This window comes from Dipodomys spectabilis, unplaced genomic scaffold (genome assembly GCF_019054845.1).
Source record: "Dipodomys spectabilis isolate Male_0828 unplaced genomic scaffold, ASM1905484v1 ptg000411l, whole genome shotgun sequence".
In the NCBI taxonomy this organism is placed as follows: domain Eukaryota; kingdom Metazoa; phylum Chordata; class Mammalia; order Rodentia; family Heteromyidae; genus Dipodomys; species Dipodomys spectabilis.
In genome coordinates, this window is record NW_024871088.1 from 472,807 (window position 1) to 498,171 (window position 25,365).

The 25,365-nt window shown below is 46.7% G+C and overlaps 1 protein-coding gene across 1 annotated transcript in view; it reads right to left on the reverse strand.

The window, feature by feature from the left end:
* Positions 1-25,365, reverse strand: part of Bcap31 (B cell receptor associated protein 31) — a 35,034-nt gene that overhangs the window by 406 nt on the left and 9,263 nt on the right. The window contains exons 5-7 of the mRNA XM_042667540.1: positions 3,462-3,597; positions 2,410-2,533; positions 1,053-1,153 (exon numbers count right to left, since the gene is read on the reverse strand). Coding sequence (XP_042523474.1) covers positions 1,053-1,153; positions 2,410-2,533; positions 3,462-3,597 — 361 coding nt within the window. The remainder of the gene's footprint in view (positions 1-1,052; positions 1,154-2,409; positions 2,534-3,461; positions 3,598-25,365) is intronic.

Consider the following 25,365-nt stretch of genomic DNA (forward strand, 5'->3'; position numbering starts at 1 on the left):
AAGGGACAAAGCAGTTAAGTTGGCAGGGCCTACCTCCTTTAACTTCTAGCCCTATTGCCCAGAGGCCCAGTTGAGTTCCCTTCTCTAAATGACAGATATTCAAGTGTGCAAGGCACCCCACCCAAAGCACCCAAAAGCTTGCTCGAGTGTGAATATTGATCCTTCCTATGTTAGGAAAGGCTCTGAACTTAACACTTGCTAGGACAGAATTGCTAGGATCTCAGTGTGGGCTAAGCTCTGGGGGTAAAAGGGAACAACTGGAATCCTTTACCATAGTCAGAGTAGAAACAAGACTTCCTCCCCAACACATGGTTGACCAGCTTTCAAGTGCCAACTCAGGCCCTTTTCAACTTTGTATACCTTGCACAGCTCCCCTCAAAACTCAGCTCCTTCACACTAATGGTGCAGGAACCCCTATGGGACTAGGCCCTTTTTCCTAGTTCACTCTGGTGTCCAAACAAGCTATCAAACACCGATGAGAGCTGTGGACCTTAGGGGTACTTAACTAGCTCTCCCCCTCCTCAACTTCTAGAATATCTGAGCTTCTAGCTAGCCTGCAGTTCTAAGACTAGCCTAAGAATGCACACCAGGACTTGGGTAGCAGGTAAGGGCAGCAATTAATATCTGTTACTTAACGGGTGCCCTTTGAGGCTTTCTCCTCATCTTCCTCAGGCTTTGCCCACATCACCCCCCAGCCCCACAGGAGAGGTGGCAAGTAGCGAATCCCAAGGGTTCACCCAAGTATATTCCTAACTAGGTATCATACTTCACGGCTGAATATAGCCTGGAAAGAGGAATTCCTCAAAGATAAGATCCAGTGCACACATAGTCACCTGCTGAGGGCTACCTTGGCTATCTAGTGCTATGCCACATACTACCTGACAAGAGAAAAAAGATTCTGGCTACTAGATAGGCTTTAGCCCTAGACTTAGAAGTGAAGGAGGCTTGCTACAACCCAGAACTCTTACAAGACCCAAAGAGGGTGAAGCAGGTTCCCTACATATAGAAATACTGCTCTAACCCACACCTACACAAGAAGGGAAGAAGCTGACCTGAAGCGTGGCGTGCATTTCCAGCAGGCGATCATACTCCTTGATGAGGCCCTCAGACTGCTTCTTCATGGCCAGAGCTTCATTCTCAGCTTTCTCTAGCTCTGGAAATGATATAAATGATAAAGACAGGAGACTGAGACTAGTAGGAAAAAAAAACCCTGCTGGCTTAAAAACATGAGAAACTGCCCTGAATCTGTCTCAAATGAGGTTGCACAGGCAATATCCAGTGTTTCTAAATAAAGTGCATCTGCTTTTACAGACGTCCAGAGCAGGGATACAATGAAGAGATGACCAAACAGCTATATGAAGGAAAAACAAAACAAAAACTTAAGATCCCTTTGGTGTCATTAAATGAAGGAAACCTTACTGGTGACCTTTAGGGAGGCAGAGAGCAAAATCTCAGTCTCAAAGCAATACCTTGCAGATTTTCAGAGTAGCAACAGCTAAAGCCTACAGTGCTAAATGCGCTTATGTCTAGGGATGGGGAAAGAAAGGTAGATTAGTTCACAGCTTAGAAAAACCTACATAAGTGGCTGGGAAGGTGGCTCAGTGGTAGAGCGCTTTGCCTTGCATGCATGAGGCCCTGGGTTCGATTCCTCAGCACCACATAAGCAAAAAGACAAAAAAGCCGAAAGTGGCGCTGTGGCTCAAGTGGTAAAGTGCTAGCCTTGAGCTGAAGAACTGAGGGACAGCTCCCAGGCCGAGTTCAGGCCCCATGACGGGACCCAAAAAAAAAAAAAAAAACCCCGAAAAACCTACATAAATTCATGTCCATTCCCACTCCTTTTGCTCTCAGCTCCAAGGCAACAAGGCTAACCCTGTCTGCCTCTCAACAGGAACATCCCCGGGTAAGCAATGCTAAAGCATGTGAGATGATTGCCAGGGCTTCTCCAAGGCCTATTCAACTGCTGCATCTCACTTAGTTATGTGCTAAATTCAGCCACATTTAGGTGTGGAAGAATAGGGTTCTGTGTATTTTCACTCAACTCTTGAGCTTGCACATAAAGGATGTGCTATTAATACTTTGGTACATGCCTGGCACCAGAGGTTCACACCTACAATCCTAGCTACTCAGGAGGATCAGAGGATTGAGGTTCAAAGTCAGCCTGGGCAGGAAAGTCTGTGAGATTCTTATCTCCAGTTAACCACCAGAAAACCAGAAGTGGAACTATGGCTCAAGTGGTAAAGTGCTTGCCTTAGCTGAAGAGCTTAGGGACAGCACCCAGGCCCAGAGTTCAAGTCCCCTGACAAACAAACAAAAAATATATATACACACTTTGGTACAAGAGGAGCAGTAGTGGGAATGGAGGCTCTAAACCCGGGGATGGAGGGGGCAACACAAGAGGGCAATCCTCACTTTGTTTGGTGCTGTCCAATTCATCCTTTAGCCTCTTCACATCAGCCTTCAGGTTCTTGTTCTCTTCCTCCAATTTTGCCTCAACATCCCCAACATCCAACTTGCCTCCATCTACAGTAATTCCCTGGAAAAAGTGTCAAAGGGCAGGTTACTCAGTAAGAAGGGAAAGCAAGGCTCCCTCCCAGTGCTATCCACCAAGCTGTGGTTCCTCAATCTATTCTGGGCACTTACTTGCTCTTGCCCCATCAGAAATGTCAATGGGCTACTACTTGCTCTCAAAGGCCAGAGAGTAGTGTAACTGGCCATTGGAAGAAAGGAGGGGGCCAGAGGGCCACCTGTTACAGCTCACAAACTACATATTCTGCCTGTTCTGGCCCTTGGCTCTACCTCCTTCCTCACCAGCAAGACTCAAAAAGTTCTATGGAGTTTATGGGTTTGTCCAACGACTCAACTTGCTGCTAATCTGGACCTCTGTCAGCCACCCCAACCACTAACCACTATTTCTTTTTCCCAGGCTCCAGCAGTTCACTGTAGCCCATAAGCCCTAAAGTTGCCCCTGCCTATCCAGTGTGTCCTACCTATGTTTCCAAATCTATTTATCTCCTTCTAAAGTTTGGCCCATACCTACCCCACCTCCTGACAAGCTTTCAAGGTCTGGCCAACAACCCAGTTTCTGCTTCTCTAAACTGAGGGATACATAAGCCTTATGTTGCTGAAGGTATGGCTGATGTCAATCTTTTGGAGAAGGGCTATCTCTGCAATGCCAGGAGTCCTAGCACAGAGCCCAGGCTCATGATGACATATCTCCTCAGGGCACAGTATTACTGGAAGCAGTGAATGGATACAGAATGTCCCTTTTTCTACTACGTAACCATGATCAGAGGGCACCCCCCACCACATACACCCAATGACAACTTCCCCTTTGTGCCTCTACACAATTCCAAATTTTCAGGCAGCAGTAGTCTCATACAGGTACCAGTCTGACAACCTAACAGTGGCCCCTGAGGAATAACAGCCCAGGCATCCCACTTAGGTTAGGAAAGTGGGCTCACCTTCTTTAGCTGGTCATTCTCCTCCATGTACTTCTTGGCAGCCTCACTAGCACTCTCTGCCTGCTTTTTAAAGGCTTCATTGGAGGCCAGCAGTGTGGCCTGCTGGGAGATGAGAGTCACCAGGCGTCTAAGCAGGCTGTAATTGTTTACAAAAAGGGAGAAGTGAGAAGAAGCAAGAAAGCAAAGTGGCTGGCAGGATCTCTCCTTGGCTGCTACCTGCCCCAGCCTGCCTCCAGCCTAGACCTGGCAACATGAGAGGAAAGGTGGGGCCTGGGAGCTGGCATCTGCCAATGCCCCCAAACAGCCACCCTTGGACTCTGCAAGGTGCCTTGGGGAGGGGTTGGAAGCAGGAGCATGGGGACACCCAGGGCATAGACTAAAGATGGCATGAGGTCCTAGAACGCTCACTTTCCAGGTCAGGGCCTGGACATGCCAAAGAAGGCTCAGCAGTTTCCTCCCTGCAAGGCCAGGCTTGCCTCCATAAAAGAACAATGGCGGCTAATAATACGAGGCAGAATTCTCATATCTATCTTATGAGGTAGTTACTACTATTGCCCTCACTTAACAGAGAAGGAAACTGAGGCTCAGAAGGTAACATGTTCAAAGTCAAGAATCAGAAACTGATGTGGCTAGAATTTCAACTCTGGTTTGTGTGACTCTAAAGCCTATCTTCAGAACCACAGTTAAGAAAGTCTAGTTTCTCTAGCCAGGCGCCAGCACGCCTGTAATCCTAGCTACTCAGGAGGCTGAGATCTGAGGATCATGGTTCAAAGCCATCCCAGGCAGGAAAGTCCATGAGACTCTAATCTCCAGTAAACCACTCAGAAAACCAGAAGTGGCGCTGTGGCTCAAGTGGTAGAGCGCTAGCCTTGAGCTGAAGAGCTGAGGGGTAGCGCCCAGGCCCAGAGTTCAGGCCCCACAACTGACAAAAAAAAAAAAAAAGGAAAAAAGAAATTATACTTTCTCAACTCTTTGGGGAACAGATTCCAGGTCCTGACATAAGATAGGAAACTTTCTTTTCCCAAACCATCACATAGCCAGCTGCCCCACGTTATATAATAGTGCGCATGTTGAGGTGGTCTTGAACTAGAGGCGAAAGAAAAAGATTCAAGGCCAAGTGCCCACTGCCTAAAACAGCTGAGAGGCAAACAGGTGGCAGCTGGATCAGCAGATGCTAGTCCCTGAGCAGCAAGAATGGGATGGCAGGGAGTGGAGGGAAGGATTTCCCTGCAGCCTTGAGAAAATGACTGCTCACTCAGTCAAGATGAAGGGATGCTTTCTCCACGTGCCTCAAAAAGGGCCCAGTCCAGCCACAGCTCTTATAGAGTCAGACAAGGCATATGTGGAGGTCTGGGGGAAAAGGAAGAAAGTAATTGCTCCAGGGAACTTCAACCAAAGTGCCTGAAAGAGAAGCAACAGCCTTGGTGGCCTCTCTGGTTCTGCCAGGCATTGGTAGGCTTTGCCCATTCCCACCTGTGGCCCAAGCAGGCAAGGAGATGAGGAGCTCAGAGCAAGAAAGCTCTCTTCTTGCCTGAGCCAGGGTATTCACTTTGGGGAGTATACTTATGGGATGGAGGTGCCCATGTGGTTCCTGGTTTGGGGTGAGGCTCCCAGGGGCCCCTGGAACACAGGGAGAACCAGGCTGCTGATTCCTGGCAGGAGAGCAGAGTTTCCAGTGACATGTGCTCTCTAAAATTAGCAGCTGGGACCTCGTGGCTAAGGGCTCAGGTTTCCCTGTCTCAGCCCCCAGCTGCCCACCAGCCTGCCCCCCACTGGGCTACAGCCCTGAAGGTAGAGCTACCAAGCATCCCAAGAACCACTGAGAAACCATGGGCCTGATTCACAGCAGCAGAAGTCATGGAAAGGCCAGAAAGGCAAGTGTGACTAGCAGAAAACCCAGCACAGAGCTTCTGGCTCCTAAACAGGTCTCTGTGGTATTGAGGAAGAGGCCCCTCCTCCCAGCTGGAAATGGGGGAGGGAGTATTTGTGCCACCTGCTGGTCGAGATGGGGCATGTGGACATCATCAGGACCCAGCAAGGATGAGTGGAGACCAAGAGTTACTACCTCACACCCACCAGGTTGGGAAGTTGACTGATAAGGAATGTCTACAGCCAGTCTCAGTTATCCAAGGTAGGATAACGAGAGCAGAGTAGCAAGGGTCTAGCTCTTCTCAGTGCTCTCTCAAGTCTTCCTCAGCTACTGAGAACTAGGGTTTCTTAGATAAGACTGGGATACCTATAGAATCCAGTGCAGGACCTAGGTAGTCTCTTGCTCACAATAACGGCCCTGCTCAGCCTCACTCCTGGCCTTCAGCTTTCAGGCATTCAACTGCTGGGGCCCCTCTACCAGCCAGGTCCTGATTCCCCTTTCTCTGGCTGTCATGAACATTTTCTACCTCCCGGAATGCCTGGCTGGCTTCCAAAGACAGACATCCCCCATTGTCTACCACAGTCCTAACAGTTCTTTCATACCATCTGATGTTGGAGTTGTACCTCCAACCCATCTAAGGGTACATAATTTTACCTGCTGTGCTGTCTTCCCCCAACAACCTCTTTCCTACAGTCACCACACCAAACCTCTCAATACCTCTCTCCCTCCCATCCACGACTTGTCCTTAACATGGCATCAACAGGACCACTGGTGCCACCCACCCTAACTACCCCAACCTACAATAACCCTAGAGTCCTCCCAGGACATGTACTCGATGGCATCTGTTGCTGCTGACAAGTCATCTTCAAGATGTCCCTTGACTCTTCTCTCCCACTACCTGGTTACAGGTTACTCTGTTCGTTGAGAATCTGCTCTGTACCCTGAACTTTCATCTGGCCAATCTTATCTCAAAACAGCCTTATCTACTACCTATCCCACTGATCACTGACTCCTGTTGTCCCCAGAGACATTCCTACCACAGCCTGCCAAAATAGGCTCTTACTACACCTGGGATGACAGCAAGTGATGGCAGGCACAGGAGCAATCTCAAATGCTGTTCCTCCTTGCTTTGCCCCTTGGCCCACGCCACTATCCAATGCCTTCTATGTCAACACTAAACAGGACAACTGCTATTCATCTTTGTTGCTAGTGCCTAGTGCTTCCCCCCCATCAGCAACTATACAGCATTCCCAATCACCCTAGAGCAGACCAGAGCCAGCTGGTCAAGCCACTGCTCAGGTGATGCCAAGCACTGTTATCCTCAGGTTATGCCAAGCCTCATTCTGCACATTAGTACTCTGGGCTATGATGTTCTTCCTAGATAGTGCAATTATTACCTCCCTTAACAAAGCTTTTCCTGATCCAATGCCTATCCCTAGTCAGGGAGGCACCCTCTGTAGCTCCTATGATGGCCTCTTGCATACCCCATTCAGCTGTGTGGTTCTTATAAGCCCATACATCCTACTCATTTGTCCATATGTCTGGATGCCCTATTAAGACTATGAATGCCTTCAGGCTGGTCCTGTACATTTATTTCATATCTACGCCTTCAGAGCTGGCACAATGAAAAGGGGCCTTACAGATTACCTCATCCCACTCCCAGCATAGGAAGCACTCTCTGACAGGTGAGGGAATGTGTTGAGACTGCTTGTCAGGCCCAAGCCTGCCCTTTCTTCTTGCTACACCTATGTCCACCTGGAGATCTGGCACAGCAGATGGGAGTATATAGGAAGACACAGCGTTTACCAGTTTATCTAGCAACAGAGGAAAGAGTAGACAGCAGTGAGAAGGCACTGGTTCAGACCCATGTTGGTGAGCAAGCCAGGCTTGTGGCTGAGGTGGCAGCTGACAAGGCAAAGGGGAAAAGTGATTCACCACCATGAGCTGGGGATAGACTAAAGCTCTGTCCTGCATCCCCAGATTCCCTTGTGCTCCCAGTAAAGTGACTAAACCCTATGCCATGGGTTCACTAGAATTTGCCAGCCTTCTGGAACATTTTACTGCTCCTTCACTTAATGTCACCTGTCCAGATCCTACCTGATAATCTCTTCAGTGACCCTCCACCCCACATAGACCATTCTAGGCACTCTCAATGGGGTAGCCCCAAAGCTGAGCATGACACCTAATGAACAAGGACTAGCTTCAGAATTTCCAGGCTTCAATAGCTCAACTATGTCAACCTGCAAAATTGAACTCTGCACAGGTTCTTTCCTGTCACGTTATGTTCCATCATTCTCTGCTTTAACAAACCCTGCCTAGAGTGTCACCCAGCTAACTATTCTTAGCTATTCATTTACAGAGCACAGGTGAGAACCTAGGAGCCAAAGGAATCTCCTCAAGTTATAGTCACTGACAAAATGGCCCAGTGTCTATACTAACTGCATCCAAGGACAGAAGAAAAGGCTAGTGAACCAAAACCTAATGGAATCCAGATGTGTCCTTGGAAAACAAATGTCAGGCCCAAATACCTGAACTCAACTTGGCATTCCTAGTAAAATGTTCTTGGATGCTGAGCAGGGCTATCATGCTTTTCTAAAAGGTTGAGTAAACAAGAGAAGGCAGAAGAAACAGAATCTCTCTCTCCAGACTCTTGAGAAACAGGGCCAACCATATCAAGTGGAGAAAGACATGGCTCACAAGTGAGCACTTTTCACAAACTGTCTGTACATACTCCTTTCAGCAAACAGGATGAAGACATGGGCTTAACAGGAAGTAGGGAAGAAGCATGTTGTGGTCCTCAGGGGGCCTCAGGTGAGACAACATCCCTGTGGACATAAGCTGTGCACCCAAGCTCTTCTGTCTCTGCCCCCATTCAAGTGAGAGCCTGTTGTCACAGCGCCACCTGCTGACTCTATTACCACAGCCCAGGACAGCTGCATAGCATAGCTAGGAAGCAAAGTAAATATGCCTCTATAGTGGAAAGAAAAGTGGTCAACCTGGGAGATACCAAGAGCCAGGAAAGGCTTCAAGCAAAGCATAGGACTATTATCCTCAAAAGCTTATAGCCATGAAAACAAGGAAGCTCCGAAAAAGGAAGAGTCAATTAGGACTTGGAAAGCTACCAAGAAAGACCCAAGAAAGGTCACCCTAAAAGAACTCCCCAAGTCCCTTTCAGCACAGCTGTTCAGCCTTCCTTTCAGCCTTCAGGTACACAGAAGCTATAGAAAATGAGGGCTAGATCCCAGCTGTCCCAAAGGCAGAGGTCAGCAAAAGATCAAGAAGAGTGCAGCAGCCAAGTGCCAGCAGCTCACACCTATAATCCTAGCTACTCAGGAGGCTGATGTCTAAGGATCGTGGTTCAAAGTCAGCCCAGGCAGAAAAATCCCCAATGAGACCCGTATCTTCATTAGTTGGCGCTCAAACTGGAAGTAGAGCCATGGTTCAAAGTGGTGGAGTGCTAGCCTTGAGCAAAAGAGCTCAGGGATAGCACCAAGGCTCTGAGTTCAAGTCCCATGACAAAAAAGAGGAGTGTAGCATCCTCCTACCCTAAGGTGAAGAGAGTGTTATGATTGACCTATGTTTCAGGGGAGGGTTCTTTCTTGAAACATGCTATCTGAGTGGTCTGGGGTAAAGTAGATGGTGGAAAGCAACTAAAGAAGGTCAGACAATGGGCTGCGAAGGTGGCTCAGTGGTAGAGCGTTTGCCTTGCACGCCTGAGGCCCTGGGTTCGATTCCTCAGCACCACATAAGCAAAAAGAAAAAAGCCAGAAGTGGCGCTGTGGCTCAAGTGGTAGAGCGTTAGCCTTGAGCTGAAGAGCTGAGGGACAGCACCCAGGCCCAGAGTTCAGGCCCCACAACCAGACCAAAAAAATAAAAATAAATAAAAGAAGGTCAGACAACATAGGAAGAGACAATGTGTGAGTAGTTGACTACAACTAAAACATTCTGGTAACCCACTTGCTCCTGGAAAAGTAACTTTAGCAGCAGTAAGAGGTGGGAGCTGACACTGCTAGGTACATGTGGCACTGAATCAAGGAATCAGAGAAAAAAAGTACCTCCAGGAGGATGAGAATGGTGCTCAGAGCTCTTGGAGAACCACCAAAATTATTTTTTAAAAATGAGCTCAGCTACATGGTCCTCCCTTGAAATGCACTGAACTGAGATTGAGAAGTTCAGTTTCCAGCCCAGGGAGAGAAATAAACCACAAAGATAGTTATAGACACTGCTGTGTGGGAACATACCAGTCTCCTCCCACCCAAATCAGATCCACCCAGAAGGACTCAGAAAAAGGGAATCCTGCCAGAACAATGGGCTTTTTTTGGTGCGTGTGCTGCTACAGAGGTTGAACTCTGAGCCTCTTGCTCTTACTTAGCTTTTTTTTTTTTTTGTCGGTTGCAGGGCTTGAACTGTGGGCCTGGGGGCTGACCCTCAGCTCTTCAGCTCAAGGCGAGCGCTCTACCACTCGAGCTACAGCGCCACTTCCGGTTTTCTGGTGGTTTACTGGAGACAGGAGTCTCACGGTCTCTCCTGCCTGGGCTGGCTTTGAACTGCGATCCTCAGATCTCAGCCTCCTGAGTAGCTAGGATTACAGGCGTGAGCCACCAGCGCCCGGCTTCTTACTTAGCTTTTTTGCAAGGCTGGTGCTCTACCACTTGGGCCACATCTCTACTTCTGGCTTTTTGCTGGTTATCTGGAGATAAGTCTCTCAGATGTATCTGCCCTGGCTTTGAACAGCAATCCTCAGATCTCAGCCTCCTGAATTACCAGGATTATAGGTACGAATCACCAGTGCCAGGCTTTAGGCTTTGAAGAAATGAGGAAAGGGAGACTCATCTGCTCAGCATCCAGTTCCAAAAGAGTTCATTAACTGTTCTTAGAGTGTAAGGGAGAAACTACCTTGGCCTAAATTAAGAGACTGGGCAAGATAGTCCCTGTATTTGAAAGAAGCCAGTGGGATGCATTCAGAGGGAACCTCTCAAAGCCCAGCTAAGTGGAAGACTAAGCCTCCAAACGACACTCTGGCTTACAGAAACTAGAAATCAATGGAGTTTTCAGTCATTTCCCTGATGCCTACATCTGAAGTGGTTTTCTAATGTATGTATTCTTAAGAAGGGTGGCAGCCAATGGAGAAATGGATGGATAAAGAGAGAGAGAGTCTAAGAGACATGAAGACCAAAATCTGCACTCCATCCTAATCAACCTTTTCCAGCAGCAGTCCACAGTCCTGACCACACAGCAGAGTCACTAACTGAATCACACCATGTAAGGTGGGCCAAGCACCTACACAAGAGGAAAAAAAATTCTACCAATCTCTATCACCACAGACTGATAATACCTACTGGGTACTAAATACCATCTCCTGCATGGGAGGCACTATGGGAGGCATTGAGAATGTGATATGATAAAGCAGAGATACCTATACCCCATCTCTGCTTCAAAGGACAGGGGAAAAAGTTAGAAAAGGTGAAGTGACTTACTTCAGGTCACATACCTAGCTAGTAATTAAACCAGAATCCAAATCCCAGAATGATTCCAAGCCATACTTTTACCATGTCAACCTGCCTGTCATAGTCACTATGAACCATTCTGACCTTTGGCCAAGCCGGAAGAAAGAACAGCATGGCCAGAGCACATCAGCAGGCAAAGGACAGGCTATAACACTGACTCCTACCTGCTCTTGTGGTTGTCACAAGCTCCACCTTACACATCAACTCTAGCTCCTCTGACCACTGAGCACAAGCTTTCTATCACACAAGTATGAACTACCCTCACAGCTGATTGCTGGCAAAAAGCAGGTTTGACCAAAAGGCTAAACAGAACAGCTCACTCCAGAAGGGTCTGGCTGGTCTGTACCCTGTGGGTTAGAAGGGCTCCATAATATCCATAATATTCTAGCAGACAAGAGCTGGTAAACAAGAGCCCCAGAAAGGCACTCTCTAGTATGACACTTAGCAGGCCAGGTGTGATGGCTCATGTCTATAATCATAGCTACTTGGGAGGGAGAGAACAGGAGGGTATCTGTCTTGGCAAGAAGCCTATCCTGGCAAAAAAGTTCACAAGACCCAACCTCAACCAAGAAAAACCTGGGCCCAATGGCGCTTGCCTGTCATCTCATCTACGTAATTATAAATAAGCCAGGTACTGATGGCTCATGCCTAATCAGTAGGTTGAGAGCTGAGGACTAAGATTCAAAGCCAGGCTGAGAAACTTACCTTCAATTAGCCACCACAAAGTCAGAAATGGAGCTATGGCTCAAGTGAGAGAATATTAGCCTTAAGCAAAAAAGCTAAGTGAAAGCACCCAGGCTCAGACTTCAAGCCCCACTAAAAAAAGTTGAAAATTTTGTTTTCTTTGCCAATCCTGGGGCTTGAACTCAGGGCCTGAGCACTGTCCCTAACCTTCTTTTACTCAAGGCTAGCACTCTACCACCTGAGCCACAGCACCACTTCCAGCTTGTTCTGTTTATGTCGTATTAAGAAATCAAGCCCAGGGCTGGGAAGGTGGCTCAGTGGTAGAGCGCTTGCCTTGCATGCCTGAGGCTCTGGGTTCAATTCCTCAGCACCACATATGCAAAAAGAAAAAAAAAGCTGGAAGTGGTGCTGTGGCTCAGGTGGTAGAGCACTAGCCTTGAGCTGAAGAGCTGAGGGATAGTGCCCAGGCCCAGACTTCAGGCCCCACGACCGGACCCAAAAAAAAAAGAAATCAAGCCCAGGGCTTCATGCATGCTAGGCAAGCACTCTACCATTGAGCCATATTCCCAACCCTAATTTTTTTAAAAGAATAAATAGTAGGATTACAGTCCAAAATGGCCCAGACAAAAATCAAGATCCTGAAAAATAATAAGAGCCAGAAAAAGGGTTAGGAGTGTGGCTCAAGTGGTAGACAGTTCCTGCCTACCAACATTCAAGACACAAAGTCCAAAAGGAAGAGTGCATAGCTCCAATTTCCACCTGCCTGGAAGCTGTCAAATGAGAGGCTTGACCCTGATCCATAGCTCCACCTGGAGGTACTGAGAACAGGCTGCAAGTAAATGTGCAAGTTTCTGGTCTGAGCTGATCATTGCTTAGCCTAACCCCTTTCTTCACAGCAAGTTCATTCTCCAGTTCAAGGAGCTGGCAGGGGTTATAGTCCCAGCTGGTCCAGCCACTAGTGACAAGCTGTGCTTGGAGGATGAGGGAAGCAACCAGAGATACAGACTAACTTAGGAATCACTGCTAGCTCAATGCTACCTGCACCAACCTTCCATGCCCCTACTGAGAACAGGGTACAGCTTCAACTCATCCTAGCACTGGTTCATGGATTAGTACATACTGGCTTAGGATATGTCTGTTGCTTGCCTAATGGGGAAAGGGGCTTATTGTCTTCTCTGGGGCCTTCTGGGCCCTCCTATCCTATGGTCAAACCTCATTTTCGGTCTATGCAGCAGTTTATTCTCTCGTATCTGTCACAGAGAAGGTAGTAGATGTGAAGTTCTGCCCACAGGTTTTCAACTTCAGCACTATTGACATCTGTGGTCAGAACATTGGTTGCTAAAGGTGCTTTCCTGTGTATTGTATACTGTTTAGCAGCATCTCCTAATTGTGACAAACAAAAATGTCTAGAAATATGGACAAAATGTCCATTGTAGGGGGTAAAACTGGCTCCAGTTAAGAACCACTGCTCTAGACTTATACTGTCCAATATAATTTACTAAGTGACACAAGTGGCTTTTTTAAGCTGAAACTGAGATTAAAACTCAGGGCTTTTTTGTCACACTGGTCAAATTTCAAGTGCTCAGCCACATGGTACTGCACAGCTCTAGAAAATTCTGTTGACAGTGCTGGTCTATCTCACTCAAGATTTGCTCTATAAGAAAGCACAAATAGTTGAACAAGCCAAATACTTTTTCTCATAAGGAAAGGACCCTAGCTATCTGTGCTCAAAAGACACCAATGGCAGTGGCAAGGCTGGGTGCCAGTGGTTCACACTTATAATCCCAGCTACTAAGAAGACTGAGATCTGAGAATCTTGGTTTGAAGCCAGCCCAGGCAGGAAAAGTCTGTGAGACTCTTCTTTCCAATTATACCAAAAAGCTGGAAGTGGAGCTGTGGATCAAGTGGTACAATACTAGCCTTGAGCCAAAAAAGAAGCAGTTCAGGGATGGTGCCTAGGCCCTGAGTTAAAGCCCCAGGATGAACACCAAAAAGAGGGAGAGGGAGGAGGAAGAGAAGGAGGAGGAAGAGGAGGAGGAGGAGGAGGAGGAAGAGGAGGAGGAGGAGGAGGAGGAGGAGGAGGAGGAGGAGGAGGAGGAGGAGGAGGAGGAGGAGGAGGAGGAATGGAAGAGGAGGAGGGGGGAGGAGGGGGAGGGTCATGGGCTGTCCTGAGGCTGAGAGCTGAGGATCACAGTCAACAGGACTTTTGTGAGACTCTTATCTCCAATTAACTACCAGAAAAGCAGATGTGGAGCTGTGTTACAAAGTGGTAGAATACTAGTCTTGAGCAAAAGAGCCCTGAGTTCAAGCTGACCAATCAAAAAAAGAAAAAAAAGGACAAGGCAACAAGAATGGGATGATGATACAAAAAGACTGCAAGCATCAGCCAGCAGCTCCTCACAGTACAATCCCCTGCAGAGGCCAAGACACAAATCTTCACATACTGTCATTACCTGTAAGACTTGGAAAACTAGGATTCCAAACTAACATGTCTGGCATGACAGCTTGACAAGTTCAATACAGATATATTGCCATTCTAGAGCTATGACCAGGATCCATACCAGCCTTTTCAGGCAGCAAAGATTCTAGCAGCCCCTTAATTGTTTAGTATAAGCTGACCAGACCAAAAGGGAAGAGCCCATGTCACTGCTCCTCATAGCTGAGTATGCTGGCTTCCCTGGGACTTCTGAGGATAGGTCTTAAGACCAGTAAGTAACTTGGGTAGGCCTTAGAGCAATGTCCAGAGGAAAGCTCAGAGGCAACATAGAGGCCAACTTAGCTGTACCAGAAAGAATAGAGGAAGTCCAAGGTAGAGGCTCCATATACACTCAGAGAAAGGAACATACCACTCAGTCTCCCCAAGTAGATCCATGTGGCTGGCCCATAGTGCAGACACTAAAGCAGAGGCCATTGGGATCCTATTACTAAGGATCTGTGTATCAAGCCTATGTCCAAAGTGACATGTCAGAAAGGCAGCTAGTGGTAGCAAAACTATTGGGGAAGTTCCAGACTGGATCTGCATAGGGTAGTGGTGGTCCCTGTTATGGCAGTGGTTAAGGAAAAGAGATTTGAGGAAGGGTAGGACCACAGGCTGTGTTACTGGTACCGGGTTTTAGTTTTACAGGAGGGAAGAGTTCTAGAGACCATGGTAGAGGAATGTTTGTGATGCTACTGAACTGAACACTTATGTGTTTTCCACTATAAAACGCCACAGGACTGGGGAGCAGGGGTGTCACATGAGAATAAGATAAGGCAGAAGCAGTTGTTCTTAAATGTGGCACACTTCATAAGAAAGGTATCCCCATGGGGCTGGGAAGTTGGCTCAGTGGTAGAGCGCTTGCCTTGCATGCATGAGGCCCTGGGTTCGATTCCTCAGCACCACATAAGCAAAAAGAAAAAAGCCGGAAGTGGCGCTGTGGCTCAAGTGGTAGAGCGCTAGCCTTGAGCTGAAGAGCTGAGGGACAGCGCCCAGGCCCAGAGTTCAGGCCCCATGACTGGACCCAAAATTTAAAAAAAAAAAAGAAAAGAAAGGTATCCCCAAGTATCCAAGAAGTAGGAGAGTGCCTCAAAGTCTTGTATTAATAGGCAACAGAAGCAGGTAAAAGCCCAAAATGCTTTGGCTCTGAACCTGAACTCTTCCCACTATCCCAATTGCCACCAGCAGCAAAACACAGGGGTAAAGCAGGGTCTAACCTCCATGTGTCCTGACCCCAACTAGAAGCTGGTGCTACTCATCAGGCTTTTCCCTAGATCTGGTTCTCTCTCCCATGACTGACCCTCCATCTTTCTTTTCCCTTCCCTCTTTCCTTTCCCTTTCTGCATCTTCTAGGCTTTTCTTCCCTTCAACATGCCCAATCCTGCTTTCCTGTCCCCTGAGGCATGCCCCCCCCACACACACACCCGTTCCTGGGCCCTACTATACTTTTCCTTGCTGTCTCTGAGATCCTGGGCAGATCCCATGAGCAGCTCACCCTGGATTCATCTCAATTTTTTTTTTTTTGCAGTGCTGGGTATAGAATTCAAAACCTTGTTCTTGTTACACACGCACTCTACCACTGAACTACATCCCTAGACCTCACCTACTGATGAAGCTGCTTCCCTTTCCAACAATAAACCAATTCCTGCTAGGCACCAGTGGCTCACACCTATAATACTAGCTACTCAAGAGGCTGAGATCTGAGGATTGAGGTTCAAAGTCAGCCTGGGCAGGAAAGTCCATGAGACTCTTATCTCCAATAAACCACCAGAAAACCTGAAGTGGTGCTGTGGCTCAAGTGGTAGAGCACTTGCCTTGAGTTGAAGGGCTGAGGGGCAGCACCCAGGTCCGAGTTCAAACCCCACAACCGACCAAAAAAAAAGAAACCAATTCCTCACATTCAATATGCTCAGAGTAAAACCTCCCAGCCACTAGTGCCATGCACCACCTGCTCCGTCTCCCACCCTGGACTCCTGCTACTATTGCCCTGATTCAGGCCATGAATAAAGACCTTTTACAAAGTCTGCCTGCTTCTAGGCTATCCTGTTCTACTTCATCCCATAACACCTTTGATGATTATTAGTCTATGATACAGTGCTATTGAAATACTTGGCTATTACTCACCTAGAATTTTTTTTTTTTGGGGGGGGGTCTGGTCGTGGGGCCTGAACTCTGGGCCTGGGTGCTTTCCCTCAGCTCTTCAGCTCAAGTCTAGCACTCTACCACTTGAGCCACAGCACCACTTCCGGCTTTTGTTTTTTCTGCTTATGTGGTGCTGAGGAATTGAACCCAGGGCCTCATGCATGCAAGGCAAGCACTCTACCACTGAACCACCTTCAGCTCCTCACCTAGAAAATTTTAACTCTGGAATACTCTGCCCTGTCCCCTGCCTCTCCAGATCAATCTACCCTATCAATCAGGATGTATGCATGTTTAGGAACTGAGCCAGCTTCTCACAGTGACATGTACATAAACATAGAAAGGAAATAGGTAAGTAGAGCAGCACATTCTAAATAGGATTAGGAGGCCCAAAGAAAATCAGACCAGGTAAAGCACATACATATGAGGGGCAGAGAACTTGAGGAAAGCCCTGGATTTAATTCCACGCCCAATACATGCCCAGCACGCGCATGCATGCGCGTGCACGCATGCGCGCGCGCACACACACAAAAGTTCCTTCAATAAATATGTGCTACCAAATTATACTCATCTTCAGAGATATGAAAGGGACTGGGAGATTAGTCTTTAGACTTAAACCAATACTAATAGGAAAAAATACAACTTTAGTTCACAGATTATATACACATGGAAAGACCAAAAGTGGGCTGAAAACTATTCATATTAACAGCTTCTGCTATCACAAAGAACATGAATCTGAACCAGGACTGGGAACTAGACTCCAATCTTGGTAGTCTCTCCTGAATGCCAAACAAGCTGGGCACCTGTGGCTCATACTTGTAATCCTAGCTACTCAGGAGGCTGAGATCAGAGGGTCTAAGTTCAAAGTCAGCCCAGGTCACCAAACCTGAGACACTCTTGTTTGCCAGTCTTGGGGCTTGAACTCAGGCTAGCACTCTACCACTTGAGCCACAGCACCACTGCTGGCTTTTTCTGAATAGTTCATTAGAGATAAGAGTCTTATGGACTTTCCTGCCCAGGCAGGTTTTGAACCATGATCCTCAGATCTCAGCTTCCTAAGTAGCTAGGATTACAAGCGTGAGCCACCAGCTCTGGCTCTGAGACAATCTTATCTCCAGTTAACCAGCAAAAAGCCAGAACTGAAGCTGTGGCTCAAATGGCAAAGCACTACCTTTCAGAGGAAAAAAGCAATAGCCTCAGGCCTTGAGTTCAAGCCCCAGTAACTGGCACATAAGCACACACACACAAAAAGAACTACACAATCCAAGTAGGCACTCTCAGAGGTGAGGTGGTGTAGCTAGCCGAGTTTCAGATAAACCCTGTTTAACAGATAAGAATACTTAGATTAAGAGGAGAAGGTTGCTTACCCGAAGCCATCCAGCTGTTAAAAAGGCATCACAGAAATGCAAGCTTCCTGACTTGTAATTCCTGTGCTGCTACACACCCAAGAGCAGACACCCCAAGTAGGTAAAGGCATATGCTGCCAGCTGTGCTCCCAGGGAATTTGGGCATCCTTCTAGCCTAACACCTACTCTATGCACTAAGTGCTATACTACATTATTCAATGTCTTTCTGTGGGAATAACTCAGGTACTTTTCTGGGGCTCATACTCGCACTTGGCTTGCTTGCCTAACTGGCACTTTACCACTTGAACCATGCCTCTAAGCTGGTCACCCCAGGAACATCTTATGCAGAGCAAGGCAGAAAAGTTTGCTGACCCCACAAAACAATACTCATAAACAGATTTGACTTAGTAAAAGGAGAGATATCATTTCTGATGTTCCATACAGGCATGCGTATGATTATTAATGATGGGTCCCATTTTAAAACAACGTGTACAAGTAAAAGTCAAGTGTAGTGGAAGACATCTGCAATCCCTGCATTCAGGAGGCTGAGGAAGAAGAGTTCAATGTTAGCCTGGGCATTAAAACCAGTCTGTGGTCTCTGTAGTGAGACCTTGTCTCAAATAAAAAGAATGTAGGGCTGGGAAGGTGGCTCAGTGGTAGAGCGCTTGCCTTGCATGCATGAGGCCCTGGGTTCAATTCCTCAGCACCACATAAGCGAAAAGAAAAAAAAAAGCCGGAAGTGGCACTGTGGCTCAAGTGGTAGAGTGCTAGTCTTGAGCTGAAGAGCTGAGGGACAGCACCCAGGCCCAGAGTTCAGGCCCCATGACTGGACCCCCCCCAAAAAAAATCCAAAGGGTGTTTTTTTTTTTTTGCCAGTCCTGGGGCTTGAACTCAGGGTATGGGCACTGTCCTTGAGCTTCTCTGGCTCAAGGCTAGCATTCTACCACTTGAGCCACAGTGCCACGCCCAGCGTTTTCTGTTGTAGTACTGAGGAAATGAACCTAGACTTTATGCATGATAGGCAAGCACTCTTCCATTAAGCCAATATTCCCATCCCTGTAACATGGTTTCTGAAAGCAGCAGCCCAGCAGCCCAGATATTTGCTGTGAATACTTTGAATGCTTCTAACATAGCTGAAAGAGTTCAGACCAACATAAATACATCTTAAGGAATGAAACCCCAACACTCAAGTTGGAAGTACATATGATTTAACCTATAGGTAATGGACACAGGGAGGTATAAAGCAGTGCCACACAAGCTTTGCTGGAAAGAGGTCACCAAGGAGCTTCTTTAAATGGAGGTACTTATCAGTGGGCCCAAGAAGCATGTTCCCTAGCCGGGCACCAGTGTCTCAAACCTGTAACCCTAGCTATTCAGAAGGCTGAGAGCTAAGGATTGAAGTTTGAAACCAGCACAGGCAGGCAAGTCTGTAATTATCTACAATTAACTACTAAAAATCTACAAGTAGAGCTGTGGCTCAAGTGGTAAAGCACTAGCCTTAGACAAAAAAAAAAAAAAAAAGCTTAGGGATAGCGCCCAATCCTTGAGTTCAAGCCCAAAGATGGGCAAAAAAAAAGCCATGCTTGCAGCAAGCCAGGCCCTATAGGGAGATTGGTAGACCCCTGCTATGTTCAGGAACAGTAAGATGTCAGGGTACACCAGTGGCAATGTTAAGAAGATTAAAGGAACAGAATATGCCATCGGCTAGAAATGAGAGATAGATCCTGGATTTTCTTTTTCTTTTTCTGGGTCCAGTCGTGGGGCCTGAACTCTGGGCCTGGGTGCTGTCCCTCAGCTCTTCAGCTCAAGGCTAGCGCTCTACCACTTGAGCCACAGTGCCATTTCCAGCTTTTTTCTTATGTGGTGCTGAGGAATCGAACCCAGGGCCTCATGCATGCAAGGCAAGCGCTCTACCACTGAGCCACCTTCCCATCCCGATCCTGGATTTTCTATAGTAAAAATTTTATAGTGTATAGTAGTACACTGAGGGGGAGGCAAGAGGATCCCTTTAGCCGAAAGTTCAGCCAGGCGTTGGTGGCTCACACCTGTAATCCTAGCTACTCAGGAGGCTGAGATCTGAGGATTTCGGTTCAAAGCCAGCCCGGGCAGGAAAGTCTGTAAGACTCTTATCTCCAATAAACCAACAGAAAACCAGAAGTGGCGCTGTGGCTCAGGCGGTAGAACGCTCGCCTTGAGCTGACGAGCACAGGGACAGCACCCAGGCCCAGAGTTCAAGCCCCATGACCGACCAAAAAAAAAAGTTCAAGAACAGTGTGGACAATGAAGAGATGTAATCTTAAAATTTAAAAAAAAAATTAAAAAGGCAAAGAGGCTGGATGCTGGTAGCTTACATCTATAGTCCTAGCTCCCCAGGAGGCTGAGATCTAGAGGATTACTTGAAGGCAGTCTGGGCAAGAAAGTTCATGAGATGCCATCTCCAAAATAACCAGTAAAAAGCTGACCTGGAGGTATGGCTGAAACTCAAGGCCCTGACTCAAACCCAGGTATTAGGGGGAAAAAAACAGATAATTATCTAACCAATGACTGTCTACGTATAACAGAATACTACAAACTGGTAAGAACTAGAAGAGTCTATAGGTGTGCAAGTTATCTACCTTATATATTTATATTGATTTAGTCTCCTTGAGATAGGAGGAAATCATGTCATTTGCAGGAAAGTGGGTGGAACTGGAGATGAACATGTTGCCAGGATAAGCCAAGCTCAAAAAGCCAAACATCACATTTTCACTCATTTACAGATTCTAACACACATATACATAGAATATGAATATACCTGTGGGATTGTTTGAGGGAGAGTGTTGGAGGGAGTGAGTTTGGTCAGGATATACTGTATAACTGTTACATGTATGAAAAAATGTCACAGGGGCTGGGAAGGTGGCTCAGTGGTAGAGCGCTTGCCTTGCATGCATGAGGCCCTGGGTTCAATTCCTCAGCACCACATAAGCAAAAAGAAAAAAGCCGGAAGTGGTGCTGTGGCTCAAGTGGTAGAGTGCTAGCCTTGAGCTAAATTGCTGAGGGACAGCGCCCAGGCCCAGAGTTCAGGCCCCACGACCGGACCTCCCCCCCCCAAAAAAAAGAAAAAGAAAAATGTCACAATGAAACCCTCCCTTGCACAACCAGAATGCTAAAAAAATTTTTTATGCCAGGTGCTGGTATCCCTGGAATACTACCTACTCAGGAGACTGAGACCTGAAAAATCACAGTTCGAAGTCAGACTAGGCAGGAAAGTCCATGAGACTCTAACCACCAGTAAAAAGCTGGAATTTGGAGGTATGACTTAGTGATAGAACACGATCCTTGAATGGAAAAGCTAAGGGACAGTGTCCAAGCCCCAAGTTCAAGCCCCAGGTCTGGCACACACACACAAAAGATTAAACATCCCTATTACCTGTAGCTCTCTCTAGAGACAAGACCATAGAGAAGGCAAAACTAGGTATTTCTCTTATTTGTATTTTTCAAGGAGGGGAAAAGTTGGGTATCAAACTGAAAGCCTTCTGCGTATGGTACTACATAACCACTCTACCTTCTGAGCTACACGCCCAGTCCAACATTTCTCTACTGTTTGAAAAATGAGAGAAGAGCTTTGTTTATATCTGCTTATGATGAAGAATAATTTTGTAATTCAAGGAAATAAAGAATGCAAGGTGCCAGTGGCTTATGCTTCCATTCCTAGCTACTCAGGAGGCTGAGATCTAAGAATCCCAGTTCAAAGCCACCCTAAGCAAAAAATGTCCACAAGACTCCTATCTCCATGGGGCTAGGAAGATGGCTCAGGGGTAGAGTGCTTGCCTTGCATGCATGAGGCCCTGGGTTCGCTTCCTCAACACCACATAAGCAGAAAAAGCTAGAAGTCGTATTGTGGCTCAAGTGGTAGAGTGCTAGCCTTGAGCTGAAAAGCTCAGGGACAGCGCCCTTGCCCAAAACTCAGGCCCTATGACCGACCAAAAAAAAAAAAAAAAGACTCCTATTTCCAATTAACCACCAAAAATCTGAAAGTGTAGCTGTGGCTCAAGTGCTAACCTTGAGCAAAAAAGCTCAGGAACAGTGTCCAGGTCCTGAGTTCAAGCCCCAGGATCAGCACAAAAAGAAAAAGGAAAAAAATTAATAGAGAATGGCTTTATTGTATTTTTCTTGTCAGTTGTGGGACTTGAACTCTGGACCTAGGCACTGTCCCTCAGCTCTTCAGCTAGAGGTGAGCACTCTACCACCTGAGCCACAGCACCACTTCCAATTTTCTGGCGTTTTACTGGAGATAAGTTTCACAGGGCTGGGAAGGTGGCTCAGTGGTAGAGCACTTGCCTTGCATGCATGAGGCCCTGGGTTCGATTCCTCAGCACCACATAAGCAAAAAGAAAAAAGCCGGAAATGGCGCTGTGGCTCAAGTGGTAGAGCTCTAGCCTTGAGCTGAAGAGCTGAGGGACAGCGCCCAGGCCCAGAGTTCAGGCCCCACGACTGGATCCAAAGGAAAAAAAAAAAAAAGTTTCACAGACTTTCCTGCCTGGGCTGGCTTTGAACCGTGCTCCTCAGATCTCAGCCTCCTGAGTAGCTAGGATTACAGGCATGAGCCACCGATACCCAGCTCTGGCTTTATTGTTTGAAGTGTTTCCTTTAAAGAAAGTGAGAAATACAGAGTCTAGAGGGAAGGAACAGACAGGAGGGGGAAAATGACAGAAGGGGTGACTCTGATCAGGAAGTACTGGACATTTAGATGGACATGTTAAATTGTTCCTTTGTATAATCTTTTGCAATTCAGAAAATAAAACATGAACCTAAGTGTGGTGGCATGTACCTTGATATTCCAGCTACCTAGGAAGCATAGATAGGTATGAGGACTGAAGTACGAGCAGACTCAGCCAAAAAGCAAGACACAATTTTCACCTGCCTACCAAGTACAAGGCCCTGAGTTCAAATCCCAATACTGAGGGAAAAAATTCTTTGGCTAAGATCCAATAAAAACAGAAATTCCAGGCTGGGAATGTGGCTTAGTGGTAGAGCGCTTGCCTAGCATGCATGAAACCCTGGGTTGGATTCCTCAGTACCACAAAAACAGAAAAAGCCAGAAGTGGTACTGTGGTTCAAGTGGTAAAGTGCTAGCCTTGAGCAGAGAGGCTCAGAAGCAGAGCCCAGACCCTGAATTTAAGCCCCAGGACTGGCCAAAAAAACAAAAACACCCAGAAATTCCACAGGGTATGGTGGCTCATGACTGTAATCCTAGCTACTCAGGAGGCTAAGATCTGAATATCAGGGTTCAAAGCCAGCCTGGGCAGGAAAGTTCATGAGAGTTTTATCTACAATTAACCAGAAGAAAACCAAAACTCATACTATGACTCAAAGTGGTAGAACACTAGCTTTGAGCAAAAAAAGCTCAGTACCTAGGCCCTGAGTTCAAGCCCCAGGACAAAAAAAAAAAAAAGGAAGGAAGGAAGAAAGGGAGGGAGAGAGGGAAGGAGGGAGGGAAAGGAAAAAAAGAAGAGGTCATTATGTGGAAAATGAACTACACAATTTGTAGGCAGGAATGGGAGGGGGAAACTGGGGGAAAGCAATGGAAGGGGTGATACTGTCCAAAAAAACCCAAAAATGTACTCAATTACCTGACTTACGAAACGTAATCCCTATGATACAACATCCTAATAATAATTATATATATGGGGCTGGGAAGGTGGCTCAGTGATAAGAGTGCTTGCCTTGCATGCATGAGGCCCTGGGTTTGATTCCTCAGCACCACATAAGCAGAAAAAGCCAGAAGTGGTGCTGTGGCTCAAGTGGTAAGAGCACTAGCCTTGAGCTGAAGAGCTGAGCGACACTGCCCAAGCCCAGAGTTCAGGCCCCCACAACCAGCAAAATAATAATAATAATAATAATATGTATGTATGTATATACATTAACCCTCTTAGGTCGTGGGGCTAGAACTCTGGACCTAAGCACTGTCCCTGAGCTCTTCAGCTCAAGGGAAGTATTCTACCACTTAAGCCACAGCGCCAATTCCAGTTTTCTGGTGGTTAATTGGAGTTAAGAGTCTCACGGGCTTTCCTGTCCAGGCTGGCTTTGAACTGCAATCCTCAGATCTCAGCCTCCTGAGTAGCTAGTATTACAGGCATGAGCCACAGGCATCTGGCTCTATATTTTTTTAATGAAGTCATGCTTAACACTGATGGCTCATGTCTATAATTCTAACTACTCAGAAGGCTAGAGGTTCACTATTTGAAGCCAGCTGGGCAGGAAAGCTCATGAGACTCAGAGTTAACCACCAAAAAGCTAGAAAATGAGCTGTGACTCAAGAGGCAGAGTGCCAGCCTTGAGTGGAAAACTGAAGTACTCAGGCCCTGATGTCATGCTCCAGTACCAGCAAATAAATAATAAAACACTAAAAGTAAAACAAGTCTACTATAAAGTCTACAGTGACCTACAATAGTGTCCTAGGTCTTTACTATTTAACAACTCACAAAAGAACTGCCATTCCTGCAAGCTCCATGCATATGAGCCCCACACAAGTGTATGGGTTTTTTTTGTTCTTTTTCTCTCACTTTCATGATAGTACTGGGCCTTGAACTCTTTTTTTTTTTTTTTGGGTCCGATCGTGGGGCCTGAACTCTGGGCCTGGGCACTGTCCCTCAGCTCTTCAGCTCAAGGCTAGTGCTCTACCACTTGAGTCACAGCGCCACTTCCGGTTTTTTTTTTTCTTTTTGCTTATGTGGTACTGAGAAATCAAACCCAGGGCCTCAGGCATGCAAGGCAAGTGCTCTACCACTAAGCCACCTTCCCAGCCCTGAACTCTTTCTTTCTTCACTTGGTTCTCTTGCAGTCATTCAGTATCACACTTAGTCCTCTCAGTATACTAAGTATGCTTCCCTTTTCAGTCTCAGACATGATCATACTTTTTTGCTAAAAATTGAAGGCATGTGTCAACTCTATTCAGTCTTTTTCACTTCTTGACTGCCCTAAATTTTAGGATGCCAAGCTTTCAGATTGTCTGTCACCAGATATACCTTCAGCCAAGCATGGTAGTGCGTTATCCATAATCACAGCTACTTCAATGGCTGAGGCAGGATGATGATACAACTGAGGCCAGGCTGAGAAATTTAGTGATATTCTGTCTCAATATTTATAAACAGTGGGGCTGGGAAGGTGGCTCAGTGGTAGGGTCCGTGATGGGCCTGAACTCTGGGCCTGGGCGCTGTCCCTCAGCTCTTCAGCTCAAGGCTAGCGCTCTACCACTTGAGCCACAGTGCCACTTCTGGCTTTTTTTTTCCGTTTTGCTTATGTGGTGCTGAGGAATCGAACCCAGGGTCTCAGACATGCAAGGCAAGTGCTCTACCACTGAGCCACCTCTCCAGCCCCCCCCCAAAAATTTTTATAAACAGTGTATGGATGGTGTGGAGGCTGGGGATGTAACAGTGTTGAGTGCTTATTAAGCTTGTGTTAGGACTGTATTTCAATCCCTTGCAACACCAAAAATAATTTATGTGTCTGTATATATACATAAATATTGCAATGTATAAGTAAATATTAGTGCAGAGGGTATAATTCAATAGTAGAGCTTGTGCCTAGAATGTATTAAGCCCTACATTCAAACCTCAGTAGTGTGTGTGCACAGTCAACACACATACATATACACAAGTGATGACTCAGCATACTAAAATACTAAAAAGACTGAAAGAGCTGAGTGACCTCCTCCTAAAAAAATGTTTGCTTTGCCTTTTCCAACTTGAACCCACGTTGTCCAAGGTCACCTGAATGACTAAGTCTATTTCCTAAAAAGCTAAAACCTGGACAGGTAGTTACTCTAATTAGTAAAACAGGACATACCAAGTAATTAGAGAACAATAATCCCTTCAACACTGAATCTTAAGTCTTTAAAGGC